The sequence below is a fragment of the Tubulanus polymorphus genome, chromosome 4 (assembly GCF_964204645.1).
Source record: "Tubulanus polymorphus chromosome 4, tnTubPoly1.2, whole genome shotgun sequence".
Classification (NCBI taxonomy): Eukaryota; Metazoa; Nemertea; class Palaeonemertea; order Tubulaniformes; family Tubulanidae; genus Tubulanus; species Tubulanus polymorphus.
This window is the reverse complement of record NC_134028.1, coordinates 4,310,492-4,326,217: the sequence shown is the minus strand read 5'-3', so window position 1 is coordinate 4,326,217 and position 15,726 is coordinate 4,310,492. Positions and strand designations below refer to the sequence as shown.

The following is a 15,726-nucleotide window of genomic DNA, read 5'->3' as shown; positions in this document are numbered from 1 at the left end:
ACACAGGTGTCTGTTTACCTATGAATCTTATATCTGTAGATGTCAATGGCTGGCAATATTCGTTCGCTATATTCGCTGTATTAAACGCGATCATCCTCACTCTGATAATGATGTCGTACATGCAGATATACAAGTACGTATCTGGAAGCAGGTCCGGTTCGGGTAGAGCTGATCCTACAGAACTCGTTCTAGCTCGACGCAGTTTGGTCATAAATTTGTCTAACTTATTTTGCTGGTTGCCGCTAATAATTGTTCAATTTTGCGCTATATTTTTAGTCGAGATACCGAACCAGGTTGCTGCTTGGCTGGCCGTGCTTTTCTTACCGATAAACTCAACTCTGAACCCACTTCTTTACACCATTCTAACAATCGATATGAAATCCATTCAAATTCGAAATAAACACAGAAAACGACAACCAAATAGATCAGTAAAATCTTCTGGACTTCGACATCAAGAAAAGTAAAGGGTCATTTTTCAGATGCGAACATGTTTCCTCGAGCTGGTAGCTTAATTAGTCTCTTTCTTCTGGATCGCATATATTTTTCACAATTTCTGTTGTACCTCAGTATTCGCGAAGATGACTATTGGTTTATAGTCGAAACGTTGAATAAAACTAACCCTCATGAAACAGATTAATTTCATCATCATTAATAGAAAGGCGAAGAATGAATTGACTGGGTCTTCGCCTTTTTAAAGATTTTTGGGCATAATTTGCCCTTTTTCAATTCTACGACGAGTACATTTTCTTTTTTAGAAATACCCTTTTGACAAAACGAAAGTACCTCATATATATTGCCTTCCTAAACTTCGGAGAGTTCATTTTCATTCCAGGGTCCCACTAAACACATTTTAATGTCTGAAAACTAGTTTCCCGATTTTTTGAGGCGTCAGGTGAAATTTCAGATGTGCTTGGCCCCGGGCAAGTGGCTTTCATTCATTAGATCGGACCCTGCATTCACATATGGTTTAGGCCTAGTAGGAAGGCAATTATTTTTTATGGCTCATAGATTGTGTGCACTTTGATCTCAACCGAAACCAAAATTTTTCGAGGGCACAGACAGCGCCTGAACTGTAGGACCCTGGGTAGGTTTTGCGAGTTTCAGTTTAGAAGCCTGCAGTTTCATACGCGTACACCGAGTACAAAGTATTTCATCAGGGTCAAGTTTCACAATAAACTCTTACATTGATTGAGGATTAAGTTTAAACTATGTTAGTGAAACCGGGTCTACATGGTCGTTTAACAATCATAAGAGGAATCAACGTTTGGATTTTTTCTTCAAAATGAAATATGTTCTAAGCAATTGTTGGAGTAAATCATACCTACGTAAGGTTTATAACGTTACATGATAAACCTTACATTGTACGTGACGCAGAGTCTATGAAACTGCTGGCGTCTGTGATCACAAATGGAACAACAGAGAAAATATATATTTATTTCAAATAACACGATACAACAGTTCATACAAAATAGTGTCCCATGATTTTTAAAAGAAAACGTGTCAACATTTGTCAACTTTCATTTACTGTGGGACTATAAGCCCATTTACAATACATTATTATACAAGTGTATACGTACATGCCCAGAACAGTGGAACTGGGTTCTGAGGTAGAAACAATTACAAACTAATACAATTACACGGAGTGTGTTAAATATCTCATACCCTTGATCTCTATCTCAGAAAGCCCATCATTTTTCTTCAATTTCAATTTTCAGTAAAAATCAAAATAAGATTAAGACTATACAAATTTAAAAGAATTAAAAGACACAACGTCTTGGAGTCTCTCTAGAGACCATTGTCAGATGTGAAGAAATAACTAAAACATAGGGGAATGAATAGGAAGAAAAAGTTAATCGAAAAAGTAGCGCGCGGGGGTGTTATGTGCTCAGGTTGAGAGGTTTTGTTATTTTGTGCATTGGTTGTTCTAGTTATTTCTTCATTTACTTAAATTTATTTTGATTCTGATTCTTGATAAATAAATTACGTGTTTAATCTTTTGAATTTGTATATAGCGGGTTCAAATCATCTATTCAGTGAACAGGCAATTAATTCTACAGCAAAAATGACGTCACAGCATTGTGAGACGAATCAGGGGATGACTCCATTTTTTATGGATACATGATTCGCAGTAAATGAAACCATCACAAACAGAACAACAGTAGGTCTGTACTGCTGGTCGGCACAATATAAACATTTTCATTTGGCTTTAAACTTAAAAATTGCAGATGTCTGCAGTAAGTGGCAGTATATCATTCTCAAGGTAGACGGCGTATTGGTCGGTGTCCCTGTCAAATGGCATATTGATCCCCACTTCGTCCTAGAATAAGAGAAAACTTGTGTCTGCAAATATTACATCGCAAATGTTGGATTAGATTAACAGTCAATTGGAAATTTCATGAAATACTTCAGAAACAAGAGTTTTATAGTTACCGTATCAAACACCATGATTCAATCTTTGATCAACTTTCAATTGGACAAATTTCATGCTGCAAAAAAATCATACTGTGAGAACAATAGCATCGTATTTACAATGCAAAACTCTAGCAGTCAGAAATTGGGGCTAAATATTATTAGAAAAACCAACCATTTTAAAACTTGTGTTTATCTGATAAGTTCAAGCTCAAGTTTCTGAGGCTGGATTTCACCAAGGCGGTCTTTTAAGTGTTGTACCATTTTGACCATGCAGATCATTTCCATTTCCAGATTTTCATTTCCATTTCCAGGATTTCACTTCCAAGAGCCATAATGTCATTAAGTTAAGAGCACTGATGATTTACTGAAAAAAATGAATTTACAAAATAAATGAACCGCGAAGTTTTATAACAAGCGAGAACCAGGTTGAATTTTGTAGCAAAAATTACTTAGTTTCTTATAGAATTAATAGCAACTTGAGCAACAACGAGCTTCTTCTTTATTTGAAAATGAATTTCCTCAATTCCTTCAGCTGCAATGTGTCTGGTGCATCGCATTCTGTAAAGAGAAAAATTATGCCAGAAAATAATTCGTGAAATAAATAGAAACTGCAGCATGTTTGTGTTATCAGAAAACCCACCAGCCTTTTGAGTAGTTTATCACAATCCGTTGAGTGTATGCAGATTTCTGACCCACCATTTTGCTGACTTGATTTGAAGATAATTCTTTCGAAACCGGACGAAAAATGATAAACATATTTTAAAACTGATAAATCACTACAAATTAATGCAATAAATTGATATAAAACTCACCATACTTATTTTGAGGATCTAAACCAATGTCCATCATTTAGAAATCTTCAGTGAATTATCTTCAGTGAATTCCTAGTGTTTAGTGTTCACAGATTCTGTCAAAGGTTCCGCTTATCATGGCTCCTAAAATACAAATGTATAAATGCTATGAATTGTCAGTTAAGTCGTTATGAAATGAGAGCTGTTTCAGATTGAAGCTCACAGCTTTCGTCTCCAATTTCTGACTGCCAGAGTTTGCAGAATTATCAGGATGCATGTGAGGAGGATCTAGCAATATGTTCAAGGTTAACTTTGAACCAGGTCTTTTGAAATATGTGAAATTTGTAAAATTCTGGTGCTGTGTGGATTTCATTCTGTAAAGAGAAATTGAATAGTGAAATAAAGAAACATTACATGCGTCTGCTTTTCTGAAAATTACCCGGTACTATTTTTCTCACCTTTGATTATTGTAGCATATTGTCCACGATATTTCCCAAGGAGATTTTGATTGGGGATGCAGCAGCAGCAGCAGCAGCAGCACCAGCAGCACCAGCAGCACCAGCAGCACTTCTTATACAAAGCTTTTGAGAGAAGGACACACAAAAATACTGTATAGAATAATATATCGCCGGGTTATTATCAAATTCGAGCACAGTGGAGTGATGAAAAACTCACCGGATTATCGGATTAGTTTAGTGCCTTTTGACCATGCAGACTATTTCACTTTCTAGCAGGATTTCACATCCAAGAGCCATACTGATGACTTCCCGAAATAAAGACATAGATAATTGAACCCTAAGGCTGTAAACAAGCAAGCACCAGGTTGAACTATGTAGAGAAAATTACTTACACACCACAAATTACTGCAATAAATCGAAAACTCCCCACTTCTGACTTGTGTTTGGTAGAACGCAATGTTTACTGTTTGCAGATAGGCAATGGTTCACCTTCATTTTGGCCCCTAGAATACAGATTTTGTAGAGAAGCATACATTACATAAGTTGTTATGAAATAAGAGCAGTTTCAAACCATATCTCACCATTTTCCTCAATGTTTTTCAGCTAGCGGTATTGATGGTTGTTGTTGGGCGCTAAGACCTCCATAGCTCTGTCCACTAAAAAAATATATATGAAAAACATAAGACGTTGATGATTTCAACTTTGATCAGTATTTGAATGATTGAAAACTCACCTCAAACTGTTGTGATATGAAAAATAAACAGATTGATAATGAATACTGATACATCTCCAAACAGCTTTTACCAGCTGCTGGTGCCGTGTTTTTCTGAAATAAAGAGTAAAACAGCAGATGAGAGTTAAACAGTAGTTTCTAGTTCGAAAATAATTCAAAACGTCAACAGAGACGTCCCAATCAGATGTGTTCACAATCTCTATATTATATACAGCTTTAGATTTCGGACTGATTGAACAGTTACAGAAACATGTGACATAGTGCAGATACAGAATACAGATCTCTGCATTACTTCATCCTGTGATTAAACAGTGATTTGTTCTCTCATCTTCACAATTCCCAACTGTCTAACTAAAACATCTTAACACCTCAACTCACCTAACCTCCCGTCCTGACCCTCCCAGACCCCATCCCTCCCGCCCTCCCACACCCCTTCCCTCCCACCCTACCACACCCATTCCCTCCCGCCCTCCCACACCCCTACCCTCCCGCCCTCCCACACCCCTACCCTCCCGCCCTCCCACACCCCTTCCCTCCCGCCCTCCCACACCCCTTCCCTCCTGCCCTCCCACACCCCATCCCTCTCACCCTCCCTGACCCCATCCCTCAATGCCCTCCCATCAAGCCCACCCACCTAGCCTCCCTCAATGCCCACCCAACTAGCCTCCCACAATGCCCTCCCTCAATGCCCTCCCACCTAGCCTCCCTCAATGCCCTCCCATCAAGCCTCCTCAACTCTTTCGTCTCTTCCTATGACATCACTCGTCTGTACAATACCTCCAAAAATGATTTGCCATTTTTCACGATAATATCAATTTCATCAAGAAATCGAATACCCAATCGATTGCATCATCCACAAGACTCAGAGATGGAGGAATTCAAATGATCAAATACCAACAGTGTTGAAAATCACAAGGCCTCATTTTTATAGATGATTCCTTTAACAATTGAGGAATTTATTCAAATTATTCCTTTCTATTTTTTCTTAGCCATCCAATTAGTAATTATGTGACCATACGCTGGTATCATGTTGGGGATTGTTCAAATCAATTTAAGTTTCACGGCATGTTGCTAGATAACGGCATTTAGATTTCATTTATCAAACGGAGCGAGTTTCAGTTGTGGAGGTATTCATCTCTGAATTATCAAACCAAACCAAAGAAACTAAACTAACATTGTTGGGAGGGAAATATGGATGGTTCACCAGAACCAGACCAAAACTCTACACTCACAATGTTGGGTGGAGGGCAAACACCAACCAAGGACAAGAATGATGGTTGATTCAGATAGATCAAAAATGAACAAGGCTATGATTATGAATTCAACATGCGATCATTCTCATTATGAAACCATTGTGGGACCAATGACAGTTGATAGTCAGATTAGACATTTCTATCTCTCTACTACTACTACTGCTACTGCTAGAGGCTTTAAATGAGCAAGTTGTTTTATGGAATCCTATGCCTAAGATTTATCAATCAATGCTTATAAACTACAGATGTCTATAATTATGTTGTAAAACAGATAATTAATAATCTGTTTCATTGTCTTTTAAGTTACACTTGAACCCAGCGGAACGCATAAAACTTCAGCCATATTTCATCATTTGCCATTTTTCATTTTTCTTTTTCACTCTTTTTTGTTTCAGCCGACAGAATTTTTTGAGTCGAGGTAGGAATAGACCCCTGCCCGCCCTCTAAGCGTGCAAGACACTAAACCTTCGAATTGCTCTCAGACCCCACTCTTTATATCAGCATTTTATGCTGTTTTACATTCGCTTCATATTTTTCTTTTCATATGGCTTTCTCTTATTGGCTTTTCTCATTTTATCATTTGTCTTCTCAATGACACTCATCAGTTCCAACTGGGATCAAATTTATATGTCTTGTAGAGACAAGCAGCAATAAATCAATGTCAAATGACAGTAACATTGTTTGTTGATTTAGACTAGAATCCCTCACAGCTGCCGCCAATAAAACCAGTAGCAGCAGCAGCAGCAGCAGCACTGATAAACTATATTGTATCCAGATGATTCTTACATTAACAACGTCATTTGTTCCACATAAATCATTTTATTCACAAATAGATTTGGTTTGGGGACCAAAGAGTCAAAATTTGGTTCGCGGCCCTGGTTTGGTGACCTAGAGTCAGTTTGGTTCACGACCCTGGTTTGGTGACCAAAGAGTCAATGTTTGGTTCAGGGCACTGTTTTTGGTGACGAAAGAGTCAATGTTTGGTTCAAGTCCCTGGTTTGGTGACCAAAGAGGCAGAGTTTGGTCCATGGTTCTGATTTGGTGACCGCAGAGAGTAAATTTAGCTCACGGCTTTGGTTTGATAACATGAGAATTAATTTGGCTCTTGGCCCTCGTTTAAGGTGACTTACATGGGCCAGGTTCGATAAGAGTAAATGCAAAGTTTGGTTCTTGGTCTTGGTTCAGTAACTATACAAAGGTAGCACTAGATTTTAAGAATTACTCAGAATTTTGATACATTACACGCGGAGCAGTTTTTAGCCATTAAATGGTCACTGCTGAACAAACAAACGCATACATCATGAAATTGAGCGTTGCATGTTTTGAAAACTGACCATAATTGGATTGATCAGATGCATTAAGGTTAAGCGGGTCCCACAATAGCATCAAAGCTGCCATAACAAGTACACCGGCGTCAAAATCACCTAGTGTGCGGGGGGGAATTTTCAGTCGTTTTTGGACCCCGATATCTGACATGCTTAATATTTTTGGTGCGGTGTGTGCGCCTAATTCTGCGTCAGTGCCGCAGGATTAAGTTACAACGCGAAAGCGCGCGACGAGATCATATCATTCATTAATAGTAATCACTTGACCTACAATAGTGACAGATGCAGCGCTTGAAACTGCGTCGTTGATACTAATATGCGGGGAAAACATTCGGCGTCAATGTCGCTGATGAATTGCCGTGGCGTAGTTGTTGCAGTGGCTTTGACACTAGTGTCCGGCCCACTTTAAGATTATACCCTAAATGAGTTCATAATCTGTGCACTAATTAATAAAGTCAAAAATAAGGATCTAAGCAAATTAGAGTCTGGAATAATGCATCGATCAAACGTCTATGAGCTATAACGTCATATAAACTAGACAAATTGAAACCCTGATAAAATTTCAAATACTTAAACTGCGGAGGACGAAATAACTTTCATATAAAATGATATGAACGTGAAAAATAGCAAAATAATCTCTAACTGTCATAAAGAGAAATAATCTAACCATTGATAAAACATGTAGAGAATCCCACAATAATCAGGAGAGGATTTAGTACTCTAAAACTAGATAAAACTGCATCTGGTACATAAATATTTCTTGAAGTATAATAAGTTCAACAGTGCCTTTAAATAATTCTGTCCAGCAAACAAGAAGTCACAGCTTGAAATAAACTGACTTCAATAGAATCTAATCAATGATAAATGTTGCTGGAAATATTATAGAACAATAGTCTCTCTGTCTTTGTCCGTGACATCATTGTTCCACCTATAAATTGTACAGTTTATTTCAGAAAATGTGTCCCCTCCTTGTGGAAACACTAGGATTACTAACTAATATCTTCAAATAGTCCGTGCCGCGTGCTGCTGAAGGCAAATGAAGAGAATCTGAAAATTGATTTAAAGCGATTACTACAGAAGCGTCCTGGGGACATCGTTTTTGAGAAATAGAACATGGAATATTGGGACACTATATTACACACGTGTGTGGGAATTAATGACAGCTCAGCCATCGACAGCGAGCGCCACAAATGCGAAACACCAAACTTACGAAATATTGGAAAATCAGACGAATGTTGATGCATTCTGAGCAGTTCCCTGGTTGAAATTAGGAATGAAATACGCTCACAATTTCACCATTTTAATCACAAGTCTTGCCGGGGAGAAAATTAATCCAAGGTCATTCGGTAAAAAAAACGTGGACTGAACGTGGACTGCAACTCAACAACAATCTTCAAAGTCCTTAGGCTGCAGTCCTCTCACTACAGTCAGTCAGTAGTTGGCAACGTATTCAAAAAGAAGCAGTATTTCAACAGTAATTATTACGAAAATAATTGTTGATTGATTGAATTGCTCATTCAGACATATTTCGATGCCTATTTCGATTGCTACCAGGGAGCAGTTTCTAATCATTCGAGTAAATTACTGATTCGTGGCCAACTTGAATAATGGCCCTAAAAATTGAAAAGTGCCCATTCAAAATCAGGGGCAATTATCTCTTAACGATTTTAAGAGAAGTTACAGCGAAATTACGCGCACTCACTGGGGATCGAACCCAGGTCTCGCGCTATAAACCAGTAAAACTAATAGAACTAGTCCATTTAACCAGCTTGTCATATGTGTAACTACTGTAATATTGTATGTTCAGTCTCGTGTGACGATGCATAACAGTAAAGGAATTTTATACTAATCCTATCGGTTATTAAAATGCAATGAAAAATGGGACACATTTTCTGAAATATCCTGAAGTTCAAGACTAAAAAACTACCAAGACTAAACCTGCACCTGACCCTACACTACCACCTACCTAAATTCTTCACCACCCACCTATACCCTAAACCCCTACCTACCTAAAACCTACGCTACCACCCACCTAGACCCTCCTACCCTCCCTCCAAATTCCTACCACCACCCATCCTACCCAGCCCACCCCTATATCCCACCCTCCCTCACTCGATCCCTCCCCACCCTCCCGGACCCCATCCCTCCCGCCCTCCCGGACCCCTTCCCTCCCGCCCTCCCGGACCCCTTCCCTCCCGCCCTCCCGGACCCCTTCCCTCCCGCCCTCCCGGACCCCTTCCCTCCCGCCCTCCCTCTACCCCTGCCTCCCCTCAACCCTACCCAACCTCCCCGAACCCCACGATTAGATGAGTTGAAGTGTTACGATGTTTTAGTTAGACGATTGGGAATTATTGTGAAGATCAGAGAACAAATCACTGTTCAATCACATGATGAAGTATGCAGAGATCTGTATTCTGTATCTGCACACAATGTTACATGTATCTGTAACTGTTCAATCAGTCCAAAATCTACAGCTGTATAATCCAGAGAAATTGTGAACACATCTGATTGTGACGAAGGAACATGATTGATAACAGTTGTGTTATTGATATCAGGGACCAGTTTCGTATTGATTAGAAATAACTTTGAGTTGATCTCAATTTAGAAAACCTGTAAACCCACTTTATTCTTTATGTATCGCGGAAATAAGAATCCCACCTATGAACTAATCCTTATCAAATATACACCACCGATATAAAGACATTTGAATGGATTCAATTAACAAATGCATAAGCCCAGATTTCATTTAAAAACATTGTTTATAACATTAAACTGGTCCCTTAAATCAAATCAACAACTGATAAATAAGATAAATGTAACTTATCTTGAATTTCCATTTAGTAATTCCTGACGTCCTGTACAGAATCCAGATCCAAGCGAGTCTTATTGTAAAACAGTGATTCTTGTTGTCCTGTGCAGAATCTAAGAGTCTGATTGTAAAGTACTAACTCCGTGTCCTGTATTGAATCCAACGGAGTTTTACTGTAAAGAACTGATTCCTGGTTGTCTTGCGCCGATTCCAAGAAAGTCTTATTGTAAAGCATTGATTCCTTGTTGTCCTGTCCAAGCTCCCATTGTAGTGATACCTATGATAGACAAATCAAAGATTGTTTTCTTTTCTTTGATAACTGCAAAATTATCAAATTCGAAATTCAAACTTACAAATTGAATCGTTCGCTCCATTCTCTAGTTCATTTATCCAGGGGCTTTCCATCTACGGTTTTGGGTTTTGCCTTTTAAGTTCAACATCAAACATAAAAGAAAGTAATGAAGATACATGAATTAATAGATGAATAACTGTTTCTGAAACCGAAAAAAGAAGACATTTAAAACATGAAATAAACTTACACGTTTTCACTGTTTCTGATGTCAATTCTTTATAAAATGGTTTAATATGCACATCTACAAATGAAAACACAATTACTGGATAAAAACAGAATGAATTCATAATAGCTAAGCTAATTCACTGAAGAATCATTTGAGAATATATTAGGCCCGAAACACAGCAAGACCAATTGTCTAGAAATCAGAGTCAGATGGCTCTTGAAGTTTTGGGCCCCATATTCTAAATTCCTGGATCCTCCCAGGTCAGTCAATCCATCATTGGCCCGTTTTTTTTTTAGTTTTTCAACTTCAACTTGTCTTGCTTGACTGGTTTTCACCATGTGCGCCTAGATTCACCTCTGAAATATGATTACCTACAATATCTAAGATGAAATATTTTTCGCCATTTTAACTAATGTTATGAATACTTACCCAATATTGAAATATTGATTTCTGGGGTCTTAAAGGAGGCTGCCTTTGTTTGAAATTAGGCGAGGTTTTTGCTTTTCGCAGTAGAGCACGCCATTTGTATATTGATGTTGATATTGATATTGATATTCTGATAGTGTCTAAGATCCCCGCGCCGCCGCGCTGTCAAATCTACCATGTCGGTATCGAGTTTCAATCGAGGTCGAATCCTGGCACGGGAGATTCTCCTCGTGCGGGTCTCAGAAATCACCGGTCCCCAGAGTTTCGAGCTCAGCAGAGTTAATATTGTAATGCCACTTGATTTTTATTTAGGGGGTTCTACTTTGGGGAAAGGACAATGCCACCAAGGCACCCAAAGATGGTGGCGGTGGACTTACCTGTTTTTAGATAAATTTCCTGCATTTTTTACCATAAATAGGGACGGATCTAGGGACCACTTGTAAAAAAGGGCATGAAAATTGTGTGAAAAAAATTTCCAGACGTCAAAAAAATTGAAAAAGGGCACTTTCATCAAAGGGGGTTCGTCCGAACCCCCTTGTACGGGTCTGTTATGTATCGACGCTGATAGTAAGTTTATATAGAGATTCTGAAATAAAACTCCTCTTTGTTATTGATGTCTTTCTCTTGATTACGGGCCTGTTATGTATCGACGCTGACAGTAAGTTTATATAGAGATTCTGAAATAAAACTCCTCTTTGCTATTGATGTCTTTCTCTTGATTGTGATGTAGCGATTCCTTTTTGGAGAGATTCTGGAGATTCTTTGCCCTCCTGATCGACACTTTCATTTACCTCTTCTTCTTCCGATTAACTGTCAACATCAAAGATAAAACACCTCATCATGACGGTTAATGTGGCAGTAATTTTTATTCAAATATAATATTCTATGTAAAAGGATAAGCATCAATAAATTTGAAAAATTCCTATCAGAAGACATTAACAATAAAGTTGTATCCAGTGGATACACGGCGAGGCATCACGAGGACAACCGTTTTGTTTTAACGAATACCATAGAAACCAACCACCACGTGCCAAAAGACGTTTTGAACGCTGACGGTGTGGTCGAAGAGTTTATTGCTGCTACAAGTAAATTTCATCTTCTTACATATATTACTGATATTGTGTCACAATCGCATTATACATTACGAATCATGCTCTTTTTCTTTATTTAGACCAGACCAAGAAAATGGAAGGCCAGCAACAACATCAAGTACCACCGGTCGTAATGCAGCCTCCGGCAGTGGAAGCCCAAGTCATTAATAAACCGAGTAATCATTTGGTTTTAGCTGTATTCGCTTTGATTTTCTTTGCACCACTTGGCATACCAGCGCTTATTTTTTCACTCCAGGTAAGAAAGACATTGTGCATTTTGCAAAATACCGATTTTCCGAAATTTCCGACAACCCCGATTCAACTAAACTCCGCGATGATAGCAGCATTGTTTCAAATGTGGTGAATTTATTTCTTTCAGATTGACGAATTGTGGCGCACTGGCCAATATCATGATGCCCAGAATAAGAGTAAGACAGTGAAGGGTTTGGGCATTGCAGGAATCGTGCTTGGTGTCGTTATTGTGCTTGCTGTAATTATTTACTACGTAATAATCTTAGTTGGAGTGGCGTCATTTATAGGATCGATCGCGGCTTCCTCTGAATAAATTAGATTTTCTTTTAAAACAAGAATATGTTTTTTTCTGCACTAGTCTCGTGGGCCGTGGTACATAGCACACTTTTGACAAAACAATAATATGGATGACAAAACAATATGAACTGAGAATTACTTAGTCCGAACTGATATTACCGATGCGCGATGAACAATTTGGAAAAGTTAGAAAGAGAAACACCGAAAGTCTAATTGTTTAGTTTCCCCGGCGTTGGTTGCAAGAACGATACGATACGGATACGATAAGGCCGGGCGTAGGTCATAGAAATCGTGCGCGCATTGGGACTCGAACCTAATTAGGTGACTTGCAGTTTGAAAAGGTGATGCTGCTAGGTGGTGCTCTGGTCGATTTTAGTAAGGACGAAAAAAATACATGACGTAGAAATACTTATTACAGCGCATTTGTTGTTGTTAAATTTATCCAGGTATTTATAGATTTTAACATCTCAAATCGACATATTCTATTCATGAAAATCATTCGGATAAACAATATAGAAACGGCCGAGTTAAAGTAAAATAATTCAAATAGATGGGGGAATCCTTAGGCTTTTGTTGTTTTGTAAGTTTTCCACTGTACCAACCAGGCCTGACGCAAAGTTTTGACCCCAATATCCTAGGTACTGCTGACCAGTTTCAGTATTTTAATTTACATTCATTCACTCTCGGTTTTTTTAATTGTTTTCGCGCAGACAGCACAGTGATAGTGCATTATGTCAACAGCACGCAGGAAACGGCCGATTGCTTGTCACCATGGGCCGACGAATACGTACGTGTTACGCACACCTATCGGTGACATGGATCTGGAAACATGTCCTAAAGGGATTCATTCTCTGCAGCAAGTACAAGAGATCGATGATTCGACTTTTAAAGTTGACATGAGGTAAGTCGGTAACGAAACCATCCTCGCTTGCCAGGGTTTGATTGTCTCTTGCGCCGAAGTTCGCAGCAACATAAACTCTGGCCTTAACCCTTCAATGGACTTTTATGTTGACCGAGATTTCTTGGGCGGACAGGTTACTGCTAAGCAGCCACCAGTCTATGTATCTAGCCAATCAGTAGTCAGTAACCTGTCTGTGGTTTAGTTTCACAATCGGATATTTTCACAAACCACACGTATACGGTCATCCTTATTACCGAGATGATTTATTTTACCGAGATGAACCGAGATCAACCGAGATGAAATTAAATATAACATATTTATTTATTCCATATCGATTTTAACCATTGAAATCATATTATATCAGTAATAAATGCCCATCCGATTATAAAAAGCTTACCGCCAACGATTAGGTGACTAACTAGCCAATCAGATGCGTAGCAATTCTGCCGGTGAAAAACAGTGCATCTGATTGGCTTAATGCATACTCTGGTGGCTGCTTAGCGGCAACCTGTCCTCCCTAGAAATCTTGAGCAATGAAGGGTTTGTGGCAAGGGTTTTGTTGTGAGCTTTGGCGGGAGGCAATCAAACTCTGGCAAATGAGGACAGTGTTAGCAACCAATTAACTGATAAACTACAATTTTCATGAAAATGTATTTTCAGTATTGAAGTCAGTTTAAAATCGCAGCTTTATCAAGACAACGGATATGTGTATAAATCAGTGTTGATGTGTATTCAATGGCTTAATACGTACTTCCATAATAAAACTGAAGCTCCTGCTCAAACTCGTCCAAATATCTGCTTCGTTCACACCAAGAAAGGTAAGTTAATTTACACCTTAAAACGCAACTAGAAAACTTCCATACAATGTCTGCACACCGTCGCTGTCCATTCTAATTTGGCCCGAACCCGAAATGGATCAGTTTGGAACGAACCTAATCAATGCTGTACATTTACCTAGATTTTTTAATGCACTGTTACCACTGGTCCAGCAAGACGCAATGCTGTAATTGACGGGCAAATAAAGCAGCAGTTTATATTTGGTCGGTTCTTAAATAGTCGAGCAATCAATTTGAATTTTCGGTGTCTCGTCGTTATTGCTGACTGCTAGGCGATCATTCATTTATTACTTACACATTAGGGGAGGGGGAGGGGTAAGTGCAATTGCGTACTGTAATGCTTAATGTGTATGGAAAAATGGCCGATTTTGCGTACAGGGAGGAGGGGGTAGAAAAAGTCAAATTTCATGCGTACGTAATAAATGAATGATCCCCAAGGAACCTCGCACAGAAACAGCGCAATAAATTTTGGTCGGAGAAATATCAGCGAATTTCAGATTCCCTGATCTGAAAAACTCTGTGAGAAATAATTAGAATTTACGGTTTCCTTTTTTAGGTTCGTTCACGGAGAAAGTCTGGCGAATTTTAGCCGACGAGATCAGCTTCGCTCGGATCGTGTCGTACGGACAATTAGCGACGATGTGTGGAAACGTAAACACGGCTCGCGCAGTCGGACACACCCTGAAAATGAATCCGATTCAGTTGATAATTCCGTGTCATCGCGTCATCCGTCAAACCGGACAATTAGGAGAATATTGCGGGGGCCGAAGAAATCTCGTTAAAAAGTGGCTTCTGAATCACGAAGGGGTCGCAGTTCTGTAGTTGATTCGTCGCGGCGTAATTCGATTTAAACTTTACAGCAAACGATTGTGATTTGAATGATTTATCGGAAAGTCGGATATTTTTGGGATTGTTAAAACTTTCATCTCGGTGTTATGTGAATTTGATTTACTGCCGGACATAGTTTAACAGGGTTCATATCACTACTTGATTCCTTAAATGTTGATGTATAGCTCGATATTTTTGTGCATGAAACAACATACGTGTATTTTTATATGGCAGGTATTTTGCTCAATCTTAAAATAGAACTGATGCTTCGTGACTTGAGGTCGATCCATGTCACAAGGGAGTGTCTCTAAATTGACCAGGTGTTAATCTCTGTAAATTTATCTAGGTGTTAATCATTATAAATGCTGACTGCACTACTGTATATCTGTAGTGTGTTCATTCACAGAGGGACAGATCTTTGAAAACCCTCGGCGTTAGTCATTTTCGAAGAAATAAATTTGCAAACTTGACCCTCGCTATCTCGACAAATAAAAAAAGGTTAGCCTCAATGGGAAGGCAAGGGTCGGGACCCCAAAATAGCACTGATTAGATCCACCCCTAGTTCGAGGCATTGTTTATGTAGGACTAGAGTTGGGGCGTTGCCTTAATTTGTAAATGCATTTACCAAGCGTTAAAACGATCTTTTTTCAGTTAAAAATTTTTTGAAACATTTTCTAATAAAATGTGCTAAAAAAATGTTGCTCGCTAAGAATCAGATTTTGTGTTTGTTTAATATCTCTCTCAACGATGGATGCGGTGGATGGAACGTCACTTGATGTCTCGTGATTATAAAGAT

The 15,726-nt window shown here is 38.8% G+C and overlaps 1 protein-coding gene and 1 long non-coding RNA gene across 2 annotated transcripts; one reads left to right on the top strand and one right to left on the bottom strand.

Moving 5' to 3' along the window:
• Positions 1-3,915: 3,915 nt before the first annotated feature.
• On the bottom strand, positions 3,916-4,494 carry LOC141904763 (uncharacterized). Its single transcript, XR_012619200.1, has 4 exons — positions 4,395-4,494; positions 4,243-4,317; positions 4,054-4,164; positions 3,916-3,966 (listed from the first exon to the last, which is right to left on the bottom strand). It is a non-coding gene; the product is annotated as an uncharacterized LOC141904763 (long non-coding RNA).
• An 8,246-nt stretch (positions 4,495-12,740) lies between these two features.
• LOC141904027 (methylated-DNA--protein-cysteine methyltransferase-like) lies at positions 12,741-15,630 on the top strand. Its single transcript, XM_074792468.1, has 4 exons — positions 12,741-12,811; positions 13,076-13,266; positions 13,927-14,084; positions 14,659-15,630. The coding sequence occupies exons 2-4, from the start codon at positions 13,097-13,099 to the stop codon at positions 14,922-14,924; spliced, it is 594 nt and encodes a 197-aa protein (XP_074648569.1). The 5' UTR covers positions 12,741-12,811; positions 13,076-13,096; the 3' UTR covers positions 14,925-15,630.
• Positions 15,631-15,726: the final 96 nt, after the last annotated feature.